The 18240-nt window shown below is 34.5% G+C and overlaps 1 protein-coding gene across 2 annotated transcripts in view; it reads right to left on the bottom strand.

The window, feature by feature from the left end:
* LOC117170229 (protein AF-10-like) overlaps window positions 1–18240 on the bottom strand; it is a 688368-nt gene that overhangs the window by 606663 nt on the left and 63465 nt on the right. For both annotated transcript variants that reach the window (XM_033356851.1, XM_033356852.1), the window contains exon 2: window positions 9587–9666. In XM_033356851.1, coding sequence (XP_033212742.1) covers window positions 9587–9666 — 80 coding nt within the window. The remainder of the gene's footprint in view (window positions 1–9586; window positions 9667–18240) is intronic.

The following is an 18240-nucleotide window of genomic DNA, read 5'->3' as shown; positions in this document are numbered from 1 at the left end:
GATCTCTCTTTTTGCGTATAATATAAAGACTGGAAAAATTCGAAAATTTTCGCAAATGACTACGAAGTCATAACCCTTACAGTGCCTACGCCCTTGGAACCCCAGGGCATAAGCATTATAGGCCCATTGTAATCCTCCTAAAAAATTGATAGTAATAAGTCTTGGACGAATAGAAGTACAAAAAATTAAATAGTACGACTGAGCTCGTAGTAATTCCCAAAATTTGTCAGCTTTTTCCCGACTTTATATTACACAAACAAGCAGAGATCGGCACTCAAAATCTCAAAAATTATGCTGATCTATATCAGGGCGGATTGAAAATTATCAAATTAGTCGTATCGTTTGAGCAGGGCGAAAAATATTTGTGGGTTTGCATCTGAAAAAAGTTTAAAAAATAAATTTTGATATCGGTTAATATCTTCTGTTCTCTTTTTTGATTTAAAAATTCCAAAAAATTTCCCTATTTCTTCGAAAATCACTGCAAATTTCTTTAATGTACAGTTTTTGCTAGTGAATAATATTAAGAAAATATGAATTAAAAACACATTTTTTTTGCGATTTTTTAACTTGCTTAGACCAAGCTTTTAGAAAAAAAATTATGGTTGTATTACGAAAAAACAATATTTTCGTAGGAATAAGCTAATGGAATTATTTTGTATACATACCCCCCCCCCCCCCCCCCCCCCCCCCCCCCCCCCGTAATAGCACCATCATTTATGCGTATGAAAGCTTGGTCTAAACAAGTTGTTAAAAAGCGCTCAAAAAACACGTAAAATTGACCACTTTTTAACGCTGGAAACATCAATGCAAATTTTTTTTAAATTGCTGTATGCTTTTTTTCTTGAATCTATAGAAATGTTAGGTTCGACATATTCAACTTTTTCAAAATTGTGTGCATAGAACTCAATCCAAAAAATCATGTTTTTGGGAATTTTTTGAAAAATTCTAAATTGAACAAAATTTTTTTAATTATTATTCATTAGCAAAAACTGTACATCAAAAAAATTTGCCAGAATTTTCGAAGCAATAGGGAAATTTTTTTGAATTTGCAAATCAAAAAGGGAACAGAAGCTATTAACCTATTTCAAATATTTTTTTTTTACTTTTGTCGTATGCTAAAGCACAAATAGTTTTCGCTGAGCTCAAACGATTCGACTAATTTGACCATTTTCACTCCGCCCTAGTCTATATATTTAAATTTTTCAATTTTGGGACAGAACATCATCTTAGTACAACTTTAAAGAATAAATACAACAATTTTGACAACTTTATGTCTTTTGGGAAGAGGTACATCAATTCAAAGCGAGCAAATTTAACTATCATCCAACTTTGCATAAATGTAAGCAATTTATCAATAATTTCACATGAACTTGTATTTATCAAGTAAATAAGTATAGTTTCTTGTAGGATTTTTTTTCTAAAAGTTATTTGCTCCATGGAAAATCAATTTTTGTTGTAACGCAATGACATTAATTCTAACAAAAGCTCTGTTATCTTGTTAATTATTAACTTTAGAAGATCAGTCTTTATAACAAAAAGGTGTATTTCAGTTGGTACTTCTTCTTTATTCATAATGCGTCCCTTAAAGGTTTACATGACTTACATTCGTTACAACCACTATTTTATATATTTTTTAAAATCTTATCCTTACTATATACAATTATTTACAACTATTTACAGAAAGTGTTATATTTAGTTCCTTATCTCTATTTCCTGTGATGTGATAGCGCAATTTTAGACTTATTATCAAACGAGCTTCTAATCTAAGTGACTTCCGTTTCTTTTTTCTTTCACTTTTTTATACCTCCAATTTTCCATTTTTTTCACATGCATTCTTTCATTCTCTCCTCTAGCACCCTCCTACTCCTTCATTCATTCTTCTATTAATCCATCCTCCCCTAGAACCTTAACCACATTCTCTTTTCAGCTTCTCTTATCTTCCAATCCTCTCTTACATCCTTCCCATACATGCTCCCATGTTTCCTCCTCCCATTCACAAGTTCTACACTTTCTGTTTTCTTCTTTTTCCCAATACATCCCTTCCCTTACCTCGTTTCCCAATCTAAATCTTGCTATTCTTGCCCACATTCTCTCGTCCCATCCCTTTTCTAAATACTTTGGTACTCCTTTCTTTTTTATCATCTTATACCATTTATTGTATTTTGAATCCTCAATCATCTTCCATCTTTCCATTAATTGTCTTTCCCTCTCATTTTTTTTCAATTCTTCATAGTTTATTTTTATATATATAATTCTTTCATAGTTCGTTTCAATTTGCATGCCCTCTTTCCCTCTTTAATACATAATTCATCCCTTTGCGCTTCTTCTCTCACCATAGATCCTGGCGCCCTCCAATCTGCCCCTAGTGTCCACCTTATATAACTTTCTTGTAAACCGTCAATATCTTTCCTTTCTTTCCACCCCCATATTTCAGCTCCATAACCTAATACCGGCCATACCAGCTTATTAAATAACCACATTCTCCTTCTCTAATTTGTTCTGAACTTTCTTTTTCCTATTCCCCATGTCCGTTTCATTACCCCTGCTGCTTTTTTATCCTTTCTCTTATATGAGCTCTATGATCTCCACTTGTTTGCAAGATATATCCCAAATTTTTAAACCCTTTTACTTTTTCTAAATTTCCCTTCCATCTGCCCGTCCATTCTTCCTTCCCTCTCCTTTTCTAAACCTCATTATCTTTATTTTTTCTATATTTAAATACAGCTTTTAACCATCTAAGTATTTCTCTAATCCTGTATTTAAACCCACCATCCCTTCTTCTTACTCTGCCATCAACACTATGTCGTCTGCGTATGTCAGTGTATATATCTGTTCCTTCCCTATCCTAACCCGTCCCTAACATTTTCTCCTCGTTTCTTCTTGCAAACCTGATATTAATATATTAAATAAAAGTAGGCTCGGAGGACATCCTTGCCTCACTCCTCTCACCAACCAGAAACTATGGCCTACTTGCTCTTCTACCTTTACTCTGCTTTTTATCTCTCTCAAAATTTCCGATACCTCTCCTCTCCATACTCGATTACACATTATCCATGCCGATTCCTCTAGTTCCGTCCCTCCATTTTCATACTTTATTCAGAATGTCATCTATACCAGGTGCCTTCCCATCATAAATTATTCCTAACAACTTGAATATTTCTTCCTTTGTTATGTCCTCTTCCTCATCTCTTCCTCTACCATATTTCCCTCCCTTCCTAACTTTTCTCTCTACTCCTCCTAGCAAATCCAAAAATATTTTTTCCAGTCTACCATTTCAATATCTTGATTTACTCTTTTTCTTTCTCTATTTACCATCTTCAAACCTTTTATTCTCTTCCTCCTTCTTTTGATCACACAACTCTGTATACTCTTTTTTTCTCCTATCTTCTTTCCCATTACTTTTTTATTCTCTCCACTTTCTAAATTCCTTTCTGGCCTCTTTTTTTGCTCTTTACAATCCTCATCCCATCCACTTCTATTCGCCCCTTTATTAACTTCATTTTTGTTTGCGCACTCTAACTCTCTTTTTATTTCTCCTACCATTTTTTCCATCTTCTTGTCCACATTTCCCTCTCCCATTTTAATACATCTGACCTTTTCTCTAAACTGCTCTTTTCCTTGCCTTGATCAATCCCCTTTTCCTATACTTTTTACCTTTGCTCCCTTTTTGTTCATATTGCCCTTACTTTTTTCTCCTTCTAATGTCACTATTAAGGGAAAGTAATCCGAATAAATATAATCACGTACCTATAGTTTTGTCTTTCGATGACGACCAAACTAAATGACCCTTTAATAATGCATAAACACATGAATGCAGCCGTCGGAGTACACTAAAACATCTCCTTTGCCTGCAATGTATAATGTTTCATTATTATGAGATGAAGGCCTTTTACAATCTGCAAAATTAGGAAAAAAAGGCATAATTCAATTTTAATTAGCTGAATAAATTTTCTGATATAATTTACAAACAAATGAAAAAAAAGATTAGGAAAATCGGTTAATATTCTCAAAAATTAAGGTAATCTGAAGGTTAATGCAACATTACTAAAACTCTCAACTGAGATTGAACGGAGTTCAGACTACGAACCAGTGAAAACGTGCTCCCTCCAAGAGCTCCGATGATTAGGGCGACTAGCTCAAAAGAATATTCTGGGTTTAACTTTCGCAACCCCCTTATAAGTTCTTTATCCTTTTCTATCTTTTCATACACGGAGAACTATATCAGGCCTCGAATGCGCGACAAAACAATTGCCGCGAATATGTAGTTCCAGTATGTTCGGCACTTCACATTCTCGACAAAAGCCTATTTCATTAAAATCGTTTTTAGTGGATTTTGGTTTGAGTGACACGTTCTGCAGCTATCATCGAGAATGTCTTGGCTCCAATTGTCTTGGCGAAGAGCTTACATATCAATTCGTCCGTTCCTCGATTATACATCCCACGCCATCAAAGCGGGCACGGACTTCTAAATCTCCAATTTCTTTCAACGTATCTCTAAGACACAATTTGCTTTACTACCATCTTTGTTGCTTCTACGGTATTGGCTGCAACACTGCAAATTTTCTGAAACTAAGAGGGTTGCGCCGGCCTTTTGTTGTGATATCGTCGTACCCTATGACCAGTCAACTCACGGTCGTGATACCTGGCTACACGTGTGATTTTCATGCGGTTCTACTGAGAGCCAGAGTCATTTTTGTAGATGACAGTTGCTCCCAGTGGGGTCCTGCAGTTGTTGTTTAACCTGTTTTTTTAAATATATATTTTTTCATTCCTTTTGGCCACCCACCTCACTGTTTTGAGAAGTGTCCATACGCGTAATTTACCGTTGTTCTACTGGGAGCCAGTGTTATTTTTATAGATGACAGTTGCTCCTAGTAGGATCCTGCGGTGGTGGTTTAGTCTAAACTATTTGTTAAATTATAATTTGTCTTCATTATAATAACCCTTCGGCACTGCAAATCAACATTTCAAATAAGAAAAGCGAACTTATTTTTCCCAGGGCGCCAGAACTTTCTTAAATCAGAACATAAGATAACGCAACATCACATAAATCTTAATTTTACTCAAGACAACATAACGTACGATAATTTAGAGATGACATAACGCAAGATAATTTTTTAAAGCAGTGTTCAGCAAAAATGCTGGCTAGCTCAGAATCTCAAAATACGGTAGAGGGAACAGTTTGTTCGCAAAGAAGTTCTTACTTTATAAATAAGAACTCAAGAATTTTATAACACGAGTGATTTTTACATTTATTTTATCATTTGTTCAAGCCTAACAATCGATTCAATTTATTCTACTAAAATGAAAATTAAAGCTCAATCCGCATATGTTCTACGAACTTGACAATCTTATGGTTAAAAGCTAACATCTTTACTAATGTAACTGAGAGTGAGGGAGCTATCGGGAATATATTCGCATATAATTTCCATGAATAGCGATTCTCCGAACGACGATGAGGTTATCCTGACGAAGATCTTCCGGCGATACGGCTTGACTGCGATCCGATGAACAAACTCAATGACCAGCAATGCTTAAGATCGACGACGAATCCTTCTCCAACCAGAAAAAGCAGTGGAATGATGGTGGAATGGTCAAATCAACAATTTTGGAAGTCCTCCTGACGTCAACCAAAATTCTGATAGCATATCTGCAATTATTTCCGGGCATGGATCAGTGGTAAGGTTCGCAGCAGTGACTGGTGTTACTAGGTGGCAGAATTTTAATTTACCTGCTGTAGATTCTAAATAAAAACATCGGATATAATAATTCCTTGGACATTTCCTTGGTAACCGAAGTACTTCGGTGTTCCCACGATGTTGGTAAACTCCAAGAAAATTGTACAAAAATAGAGGAAACAAACGAATCAGCCAAAACTTAAACATAATGATATCTGGAAACAAAATAATATCTATGACCAGTTCTTTATGAGCAATGATTCTAATGAGCTCAAATTTCTAGTGTCAAAATTCTGTACGTTATACAAAGAAGGAACGAAATAAAATCATATAAGGAAATTTCAATAACCTATCGTCTTTTTATTCAATTAATTATCTTTTTACATATTATAAATATTATGATTAATAACGTAGAGAATTGAATTTTGATTCTAGGATAACCTGCGTTCAAGTAACCTGAATTTGTTGTTTTACGTGATTCTGAAGCGTTGCATTATTTAAAGGGTTTTCATTTTGCAGAAGAGAAGGCACAGTCGACAATTCCAACAGTCTTCCCTCTTAACATGAGACCTATGGATGGTGTCTGGATACACGGCTAAAGGGTTTTTAATTTTTATGTCTAGGAGTAATTGTGCGGATTTCTTTTTAACTAGGTCCTGATTGTTACAACCTTGCAGTCGCCTTGTGGTTCCCTTCTCGGAGTGACGTTGAACAGCGCGTGTTCTCTTCGGGAAAGTTTTTGAGTCTGAAACTCTCCTATTTTCAGGTTTTCGTTTACCGCCCTCTTCTCTCGAAGTCATTGCTTGAAATTGGGAATTTTTAGAGGTTGTAGTAGCTACTCGGGGCCTTACAAAGTTGCTCTTTAAGATTGGATGAGCGGTGGTTGATTTCCAGTGATTCTTGCTATAGATATAGGATCCTGGAGGACTACCTGGACTTCAATACTCCTGGTACCATAACGAGTAGGTATCAAATACGAATTAATGAAATAAAAGTAAAATTAACGAAATTAAAAAACTAAATGGGCTATTTAACAAATATAACTTATTAAAAAATAACATTTAATAATAGTAAATAATTATTATTATAGCTACAGTTATGCTAATATCCATATTTCATGATGTAAAATTCGTACAGGTAAACCGGACCGACCCTCGAAAAAGTAATGTGGTCACCGCACAATTCGAATTAAGCCACAGATTTTAAAAATCGTTAGTTCAGTAGAATCTTTACAGAATTCACATACCGGTCTTGTGCCACGACAGCATTTTGCCATGTGACAAAATCTCTTGCATCTGTAACACCTCTTGAGAAGCGAGATTATCGAAGTTAGATCAAAGCCAAAGCCGGAGAGAAAGGTAGGCTGAGAACCCGAAGCTAAAATAAAGGAAAATGCTACTGAGTCAGAAGGAGAGCCGTCTGAAGGAGTTCATCTTCTGATTGCAGAGATTAAAGCTCTCATTTCAGGATCAATGCGATCTAGGATGCTAGTAGCAGAATAACACAGTTTAAGTCCCCTAATGAACGTTTTTTTACGGATAAGAGAGACAGGAATAAGTAATCTATAGCCCTCACTTTCAGATCAGCCGAATTCAGAAAGATTCGCATCACGCCAGTCATCACAGAATATTTTTATCTTGTTCTGTCCATCTCTACAAAATCCTAATGCTGCTTCGACTTCAACTACCTTTTTTTTAAACTAATTTGTATTTAAATAATTATTTTAATAGAAGTACATTGTAAAAAGGCTTAAGACTAACTTGGGCAGGTTTAAGGAGTCAAAATTATTTATAAAAAGTTTTAAAAATCTACAAAAGTTGTGATCGTTTTGTTCAACCATTTTTTATGTCTTAAAAATGCATATAAGCTTTAAGGGAAGTTTTTACTGCGCCAGCCCTAAAAATCTATTGTATGATAAAACCTATCACATATAATTCGTTATAATTCTAGAAGCTTCGAAGTTATTACCAAACCGAAGAATCAAGCACATCAGGGGAGTGACTCCCCATACAAATGTGCTGAGTCAGTTTTGTGAAGGATGGTTGATTGGAATAATGGGAGATTGAGTATTTTTCGCAGTTTTTGTAATATTTTGGACTTAGTGGATAATTTAAGAACTTTTAACTTGAACTAAGAAAGGATGGAGATATCAATTAAATATGGAGTAAAGACATCGATGTATAACTCCGAACGGTCGATCAGGGTGATGACTGAACCCGCTCAAACGGAGTAAAAAAGTGTTTTTCTCCGTTCTAAAAAATGAGTTTGAACATTGGCAACAAGCAATTAAGCGTAATTAAAAGGATTTAATTGTTAAACCTGGACAGGTAGTGTGTGAAGATCACATTTTAAAGGATCGGATAATTTGGAAAAGGAAGTTTTAGCTCATGATGCAACGGTTATGGTGATAAGTATTAAGATTTGTTTACACCGATGACCTTTAACCTAAAACAATCGAATAGCTCTGATGTTTTCATGACTACATTGATTTTTTAATTTTTAATATATTATTCTTGTTTTCGAACGTTTAGATTATTATGATAGTGTAAACTATATGTAAACTTATAGTTTTCATGGTTTTTGAAATTTGAAAAAATATTTCAAAATCCCTACTACCTCTGGGAAAAATGTAAAAGTAACATTAATGACAGTTTTTAATTATCGTTGAGTTTCGACATTTATTTACAATTACATTAATTTATTCTTAAACTCAAGTATTAAATTAAGTTAAAAATGTAAAATAATGGTTTTCTTGCATTCAGAATTGTACAAGAAACCTAAGTTAAAACCAGGGGGTTTGCTATCTCAATTTCCAAACTACCCTGAGCATTGTTCGGAGGCTCATTTTTTATTAGACATTTCAGCATCCTTTGCCAAAAATCGTGCTTTATTAGGCAAAGAGTTTTTTAGCAGCCTTCGAACAAATGCTCAGGGCAGTTTAGGAATTGATATGGCAAAACCCCTGGCTTTAATTTAGCTTTCTTGTACTAATCTGACTGCAAGAAAATCATTATTTTACAATTATAATTAACTTTAATACTTGAATTTAATAATAAATTAATGTAATTTTAAATAAATGTCGAAACTCTAGGATAATTAAAAACTGCCATTAATGTTACTTTTACATCTTTTCTAAAGACAGTAGAGATTTTGAAATATTTTTTTAAATTTCAAAAACCATTAAAACTATAAGTTTACACACTATCACAATAATCTAAAAGTTCGGAAACAAGAATAATATATCAATAATTAAAAAATAAATGTAGTCATGGCACTGCCACACCCACTCGATTGTTTTAGGTTAAAGGTCTACGGTGTAAAGAAATCTTAATACTTACCACCATAATCATTCCAACAGGAGCTAAAACTTCCCTTTTCCAAATTATCTGATCCCTTAAAAAGTGACCTTTATACATGGACTATCCAGGTTTAGCAATCATATCCTTTTTATCACGCTTAATTACTATAAGGAAATATGTTTTTTTATTATACATTGGGAAAAAAGCTAAAGTAATTTAAATCTAGTAAAAGAATTCGTTAGCAGTTATGTTTTTAATAATTTTCACATATCCTAAGATCAGGAAAGTGAATTAATTCAATCCAGATGGCACTTCGATCAAACATTCCTATTCCGCAACCCCTCCAGATGCTAAGAAAACTACTACCGCATACATCTGCACGATCGATACATGGGGCAGCGAGGAACAGACATATAATCATGATTCTTTCGGTCCTCTAATTTTATTCAACTTTATCTGTCTGAACTAAGGAAGAAGACCACAATACGTGTTGTAGGCCCTTTAATATCTCAAAAATAGTATAGGATCAATAAACTGTAAAAGCTCTAAAGAAAAAAGGAATGAGTTAATAAATATTAACATTACTATTTTATATAAACGAATACTTACCACACGTGCGCTACGTTCTTGTGATTCACATTTTCTGCAGTACCAAGGTCCAGTAGGAACCGTAACAATGCCATAGCAAGCTGAAAAAGTTAAAAGATTTTATCAAGAACAACAATAGTTTACAAGTAAATCTGGATCGAGCTTTCTGGAAAGCTCGATAGTTTTCGAATAGTCGAAACTTTCAGGTACTCGCAACAGTTTCGAGCCACTCATGTGTTTGTCTCGGGAAAGGCGGTAGAAGAATTCTCGGTAGATAGAATTCATGGAATTCAACGAATTCATGGAATTTAACGAATTCATAAAATTCAACGAATTCATGGAATTGAACGAATTCATGAAATTTAACGAATTCAACGAATTGACGGAATTCTACGATTTGAAGGAATTCCAAAAATCTGGGGAGAGGGGGGCTACCAGACACTGTAGAACCAATACCGTCCACGTGGGATGGACCTCTATCGGTTCAAAAATAGAACTACGGCAGTTCAATCCTTCGGGGTCCCGCTCGATTCAACGAGCGAACGCACGATGTACGAGTATCAAGAAAACATTTATTCTCCGCATATGAACGTAGAGCAATGCAACACAGAGAACGCGCGCGGTTCCATGCTGGTATTCAGCAGTTCGAAAATTTGAGTGTAGCTAGCAGAATGAATCGTATCACGCTTCTCTTGAATTGCACGGCTTACCAGCATCGAACAGCTAATGCTCAGTGTGTATGACCACTCCGCTCCCGCATGCGGAGAATCAATGTTGTCTCGGTAACTCGCAGATCGCGCGTTCGCTAGCCGAATCACGCGGGATCCCGAAGAATTGAACTATCGTAGCTCTACCCTCGAACCGATTGAGTTCCAGCCCCTCTGCCCAGATTCTTCCGTGTTGAATTCCATGAATTCAAAGAGTTTCTTGAATTCCATGAGTTCCTTGAATTCCATGAATCCCTTCAATTCCATGGATTTCTTGAATTCCATAAATTCCTTGAATTCAATGAATTTCTTTGTTGTATACGCAAATTTGTCCTCCGAATATAGAGACGCAAGCGACAACCTTTACTACATTTTCTTGCACTTTTTGGAATATAAAGGTAAATTTAAGTTTTACGGATCAATTAACTACTTATGTATTCTTTATCTACAATAAACATCTGATCTGATATACACCCTTTTTAAACATTAAACTGAAGCAATCCCCATAGTATTGCTAGTGTCAATCAAATCCACAACAAATAGTTAGTAAGACCTTACAAACTGACGTAATCAGCAACTCTGTTCTCTATATTCTTCCTCTAATTTCCTAACTACCCTCCCTTTACCTGAAGATCTGACTCTTTTAATTCCGTGAATTCCTTCAATTCCTTGAATTTCATGAATCCCTTTAATTCAATGAATTAACGATTCTTATGGAATCATTCGCCGTGAAAAAATGCCGTACCGCGCCCTAAGAAGTGTCACTTAAAAAAATCCCATGCATCTGGGTTCTCATTCTATGAATTCCTTGAATTCTATGAATTCCATTAATTCCTTGAATTCTATCAAATTAAAATGAGAATCTATTTTAAATCAATCGATTTACGCAAGACTCCAGCGTGGAACAAATATATTTAAAATCGATTTTTGGGCGAATAAAATCGATCTGCGAATTGTCGAGTCGAGTTCGATTCATACGCAAAAAATTCAGAAAGCTACATTTTTGAAAAAACCTCCTGAAAGCAAAATCACAAAAAAGCTAATATCATAATAAAGCTTACTTTATTGCGCATAACACAAGTCCAACTTTGATAATATATGAAAATTCATTTCAAAAATAGCATTAGCCAAAAGATCACAACCGTGGTTTTTCCCGTCGGTCTGCTGTGGCTTTAATTTCAATGACATCTTTGAAATAAACAATGTGAATTTTTTAATTGCATAAATGCTTTGGTATCTTAACTATACACAAGAGAAGAATATACTTAAAAGATGATATCTCTTGAAATTAACATAGTAGAGTGTTGTATTTTGGCTTAAATTTGTTGGAAAATTTTAACAAATACAATGAGTTAATAATTATTATGACTAACTGAAAATTGATTAGTTTTTAACTAATATTTCTGTCTTTTCCATGCTCTCCCCTCCCCCTTTGTCACATGTTCACCACTGTGACTCATGCAACCATATTTTTTTCTCGTACCTACACACTCTACACAGATTCTCTTTTTCGTTCATCCAATACCTAGATACCTAGAATTAACTTTTAGAAAATTGCTTTTTTGTCGATTTTTCCAGTAACAACCCTACGGAATCTATATATTTAATTATGTTGAGGAACACGGTGTAGGCACCACTATTGATAGGTAGATGCGCTCTATGACTTGCGGCAATATTGTCCGGTCTTCACTGTACGGTTGCATCGTTAAGTGAAAGTAAAAAGGGGTTTCCGTAAGCTTGTTATACTGGTAACAGGAAAACATGAGGGAACTTTAGTCGAACTCATACAAAATGCAGTAAACATATTTGAGGATTGGTGCACGAACGTAGCCTACCTGTTAATCCAGGCAAAACTTAATTTGTTGGTTTTTACGAGACGTAGGAAAGTACCTGATCTCGTGCTCACTAATTTCTATGGCAAAACGGTTGATTACCAAAATCAGCTAAGTATTTAGGAGTCATCTTTGACCTTAAACTAACTTAGAAACTTCCTTTTGAATGCTTTAATAAAAAAGGCCAAAGCAGCAGTTCGGACTTGCTGGGGTGCAATTGGAAAAACCTGGGAACTCAAACCCAATGTAGTATATTGGTTATATACGGCAATTCTTAGATCAATTATAAATTATGCCTCATTTATCTGGGCACAAAGAACCAGTTTGGTTATTTCCAAGCAACAGCTGGAGAGCCTACAAAGGGTGTTTTTGTCTGGCAATTACTGAATCAATGAGAACCACAATGGCAGCAATGGAGTCCATCTTATGTATGACACCACTGCACCTTCGGAATAGGCAGAGGGCTGGAGAGCACAGTGGGGGGAAAAATGGTCATATTTGCTAGCCACCACAAATCTTTACCGATCCGAATGAAATTTTGCTTGAATACTCAGAAGACTGTCTTCTTTAACGTACACTTGCAGAGAAGACAAAATTTTTATTTTGTAAATATACATAAAGAAGGGTTTATCTTTTTATTCCTTAAATTTCAGCCATAACGCACAGCGGTTAATAATGACTAAGCTTAAACTAAACTAATTTAATACAAACAACATACCAGAAACCCCAATCTCACATATCCGAACCCCACAAATCCCAAGCCCACAAAACCTGATTCCACAAAATCATAAGCTCACAAAACCTAATTACACAATTACCAACCCCACATATCCCAATCTCACAAAACTCAAACTCTTAAACCCCAAGCTCACTTATCCCAAACCTAAATACCCCAAGCCCACAAAATTCCTAACCTACCAAACTTTATCCCACAAAATCTAATTTCACAATTCCCGAGATCACATATCCCAAGACCAAACACTCCAAGCCCACAAAACCCAACCCCACACATCCAAAACTGAAATATCCCATGCCCGCCAATCCCAAGCCACAAAACTTAATTCCACTAAACCTAATCCGAAAAAATCCCAAACCAACAAAAAGCCCACCGCACAAAACCTAGTTTCAAAATTCCGAAGCTCATATACATGAAGCCCACAAAACCCAGCCCCACATATTTCAAGCTTACGAATTCCAAGTCTACAAAACCCAACCACACATATCCCAATCCGACAAACCTCAAATCCACAAAACCTAATACAACTTGGTTCTGTCTGGTTGTTTGCTTTTCTGTGAATTACAGTTAGTATAGAAGACATTGTTCCAACAAAAGAAGAAACTTATTCAATGTATTTTTTTACCCGCCCAGAAAGGAAATGTTTTATGCAGAATAGGTAGTCATGCGAGACTCATATCCCTTGTGTGGGACTCAATTCCAAGTTTCATTCATAAGAAAGTGACCCTTTATTGTATACCCACTAAAACCCTAATCTTTTCTACATGTTACTGTTGTTTTAAATATCAGCTTACACTTTACAAAGTAATTTTCAAAATTATTTGAAATTAAGATCTTTCAACACAGCTATTTAAAGTTATGGAGCTTATACATTTCCTTAATTACTTAAGCGACCTATACATGTATCTTCAAGAAATTAACATGTAATGCATAACGTTTTCATTAGTTATTTTCTTCTTTGCTCATTCTGCTGTGAGAAGCGCGAGCTTGTTGAAATATTTTACTACTTGATTCGTGCGCTTCTTCTGAAAAAAAACTTACTGGTGCATCAAAATGGTCCATTATATCCCATCCATATAAAAGGATTTCATGTACTGTAGCTGACATCTTGTAACATGGGTACTTGACAACAGATAATTTAGCAGTTTCATGATAATATATTTAAAATTTATCAACATGAATTTCTTTCTTCTGTGAAATAACTTGCAGGACTGTATGTAATCGAACTATCGTTTTTTCATCTACTTCCTTAATTTTTGATACTTTATCTACTTGAATAAGCAAAGCGCGGCTAATACTCCCAATATTCGTTGTTTCTGCACCTCGTTCACTACATAAACTGTTAGATGTAATTGTTTCTTTAACATATTTTGAGTCCAAATAACTTCCTCATCAACTTTTATTCATTGATTCTACCGATTAATGACCAGAGTTCAATGCTGGTATATCAGCAGTTCGGTGACACAACCCGCGATGTGTTAGTGCATCGTGTCAAGTACAGAGGGTCCAGGGGCAGTGTGGCAAACTAGTGTACACCTCGCCGTTTGGCTGCGCCATTTTTCTTGCACTTCCGCCGCATATATAGATACACTTAGTATAACTTAATATCAGGGGCGCGGAATGTGCAGTATACATACGTGATGTAAACAGTGTACAGTATGCAGCTAACCTCAAATAAAATATGATGTACAAAGGGTGTGGTTTCCTTATTTTAATTTTCTAATTGATTGAATTTAAGTGAAGATCCTCTCGGGTATGTAGATTACATTTATTGGTTTTTTTTATTTATTTAATAGAATGAAAAATGATGGGGATTTGTGTTTTTTTCATTTTCAATTTATTTAAATAAAGTAAACATCCCCTGGGCATACGGGTTAATTATTTTAATTTTTTTAATAAAGTAAAATACCCCCACGCATGCGGGTTGAGGTTTTTTTTAAATTAATTGATTTAAACAAATCAGCTTTCCCCAGGTTGCGTGGTTTAATAGCTTGTGGTTTTATTTATTTCAACAAATAAACTGTCCATCGGGTGTATGGATTAATAGCTTGTAGTTTTATTTATTGATTTCAATAAATGTATAGCTAAATTGTCACACTGTCCCTGGAACCTCTGTAGTGTCACGCTTCTTCTGATCTGCTGATATACCAGCATCGAACAGTTCGTGTTCCACGTGTGGGATTACTCTGGTCCCGCATCCGCAGAATCAATGTTGTCTGGATATCCGCCTCAATACCCGCCTTCACCCAAATTTTTTTCATGCATAATTTAAAACTGTTAACTCACCAATTCATAAATCCATTAAACTTTGATACTGACACGCGGCTAGCAATAAGATGCCATATAACATTTGGCAATAAGCTCGAAACAGGTAAATAAAAAGTTAAACAAGTAAAGCTGATACGAGCTCATTGTCTAATGTTTTCATGTCATCTAATTGTTAGTCGCGTCACCAACTTTCTGAGTCCGTTATTCACTTTTTTCGAGATCACTGTAACTGTTTTAAGGTATCTTATTGTTAGCCGCGTATTAATTTTCAAGTTTAATGGATTTATGAATTGATGAGATAAGAGTTGTTAATTATAGATAACAATCTATGTAAGAATTGTTTTAAAATGTAGCATAATTGTTTGAAAAGTGGGCAACTAATTTATGGGTCAAAATTCTTCTATTTTCTGCAAGATTTTTGGAGTTATACCTAAGTATGTAAATGGTATACAAAGAGTACTCTTGCTTTCATGCAAAACTGAATATTACAAATTTGGATTGTCTATCTTACATAGTTGGATTATGGAGTATATATTACATATTTCTTACAACATGGATTTCAAAGAAGGATCAGAACCGGGTGCAAATAACAGTTAAAGGCAGAAGGAAAGAGAAAATACAAAAGGCAGATATTTTTAGGTTTCATACTGTACCCAGTAATATAATTATTCTTTGCCAAACTGTTGTTATATTTATTTAAAAATAATGTATTCAAATACAGTGAACGACACCATAATTCCTGTGAACGACACCGGTATTGATTCTGAATTTAAAAGAAATTCGAATGTTATTTGTAAGAAATAGTGTGATTCATTTTTCAAGTTCGGAAATCCAAAATCAATTAAAAAGATATTGAACATTAAAGACTCTTACAAGGCGATGTCCTAAGAATGAAGAGAGCCAATAGCCATTATCAATCAAAAATACGTATAATTCCCTAAAAAAATTCCTTCTGTTGGGTGCCGTTCACTGAGAGATGCCTATGTCATTCACTGGTTTTGAAGGTACGATAAGAATATTTCAAATATATTAAATCTACTCATATTTTAGACTAATATTTATTTAATTATATTTCAAAAAATAATCATCTAACCTCTGAAAGTACTACAAAATAAGAAATACGCTTTCTTCTAACTTTCAGAGGACTTTCAAATTAACGAAATGATTAATTTTTAATGTCAACATATCCTTCTGTACACGGAAAAAAGTTGATAAATCTTTTTTCTTGAACAAATTTAATAAATTTTGTGTTACTTTCACAATTTAATGTAAAACAAATCTGGAATAACTCTACAAGAGTTCTGTAAACTTTATATCGAACTCCGCTTTAAATTTCTCAATAAAACATATGGAGACATATATGAAAAAATTGTTGAAAACCTTCGTAGAAATCACAATTGAGGTATTGAGAGTTTGTGATTACATCATTATAAGTTCTAGATATACCTCCGATCACTTAAATATATAGAAAAGTTGTTGAAAAAATGTTGAAAAATGTCTTAGTTATTCGATTCGAGGCATCGAGCGTTTGTGAGCTACTTCAATATCACTCCCTACTATGCGGCAATAGTGAAATTCGTCACGTCCCTTGCCTCTTGGCCAAAGCATTTAAGAGGGCTGTGTACTAGCGTGGGAACTCTGAGTTGAGTGTGCGAGAGAGACAGAAATATGATAAACACGCCCAAAAGGGTGGAGCTTGTTAGTGACAAAAAAAATGTTGACAGCCAATCATAATTGGAATATTTTCAGAAAAAAAGGGTACGTAGTAAAAAAAGTTTGAAAAAAATTGCCTGGGAGAAAGTCATCATCAGGAGACCGTCACCTTGGGTCAGGCATTGTCTGGAAACCGCTACTCTTGCGACGGGTGGTAGTTTGTCGAGCGGGCGGTTTTCGGCCTCGCGAGAGCTTTCCATTGTTTGAGATTAGACACAGCGGAGAAAAATCCGAATTTTGTACAATATTAATTAATAAAAATTTAATATACTGCATTAGCATCGTTATATTATTCTGAGTAAATCAAAAAAAGGTTGATAAAAATCGGTCAATATAATTCCTTCTAATAAGTTCACAAAATATGTGTAATAAATTATGTTAATTCCTTAATGTGGAATATATAATTTGAAAATTTAATCAATTCAAGTCCGCCTCTCTAGAGTTAAAATTGTTTTAATTCACACATTTAAATAGATTTCTTTTATGCAGTTTTTAATACGTTTAAATAAATTATTAAAATGTAAATAAGTATAAATTTGAATATTTTTCGAATTTATAAGTTTAGAAAGATATAATAATAAAACATAGGTTAAATAAATGCTTTTGTTAAATTTTACTAAGTCGATTGAGAGGAATAGGATTTTCACTTTTTCTGTTCCCGTTGCAGGATTTTTAGACGGAGGAAAAATTGCGTATTCATAGTAATAGAAATTCTTAATTTTTCTGAATGTAACGTTTATTATCGGGTTCCTGACTCTTTTACGAATCCAAGCATACCGTATAAGTAATAACTGTTAACAATAGTTTTTCATTGACTAACCGTAAAGAGTCAAAATAAAGTTTGCGACGTTGAAAACCCTCTTTTTCAATTTTCGTCTGATCGAAACATACGAAACGTCGTTTTTAATATAAGAATCTTACTTTTTTTTTGTTAAATAATCGTTACAAACCGTGAAATTATTCTTCAAAAGTAGGGTAACTTTGACCAAGTATGTTTTTCCGTACATTTTTCGTCAAGGATCTAGCCTATTAATTATCTAAATTTTAGAAATAATCATCACAAGGAGTAATTTGTTGTAATTAACATTTTATATGTGAAACATTGCTGTGTTAGGCTGACGAATTGTTTGAAATTTATAGAATTTATTTATACTAAAATTATGAATAATGGATTGTATACATAATAGGGTGGTTCGAAAAAGGTACCTCCAAAAGTTTCCTCAGTACATTTTAACAAATGAAATGTGCAGTTTGAAATTATCATATTTAATTCAAGCGGAAATAAATTGGCGTGCGTCAGATGAACGAGCTGATTATCAGTTGAAACAGTAGTCGTAAAACAAAGTTGACTTCAAAAAGAAACAATATATTTTACATAAGGACAAGGCCGTAGCCAGCCGTAGGGCCCGGCGGGCCCGG

This window comes from Belonocnema kinseyi, chromosome 3 (assembly GCF_010883055.1).
Source record: "Belonocnema kinseyi isolate 2016_QV_RU_SX_M_011 chromosome 3, B_treatae_v1, whole genome shotgun sequence".
Lineage (NCBI taxonomy): Eukaryota > Metazoa > Arthropoda > Insecta > Hymenoptera > Cynipidae > Belonocnema > Belonocnema kinseyi.
The sequence above is the reverse complement of the archived record's forward strand: the minus strand, read 5'-3'. Positions and strand labels throughout refer to the sequence as shown.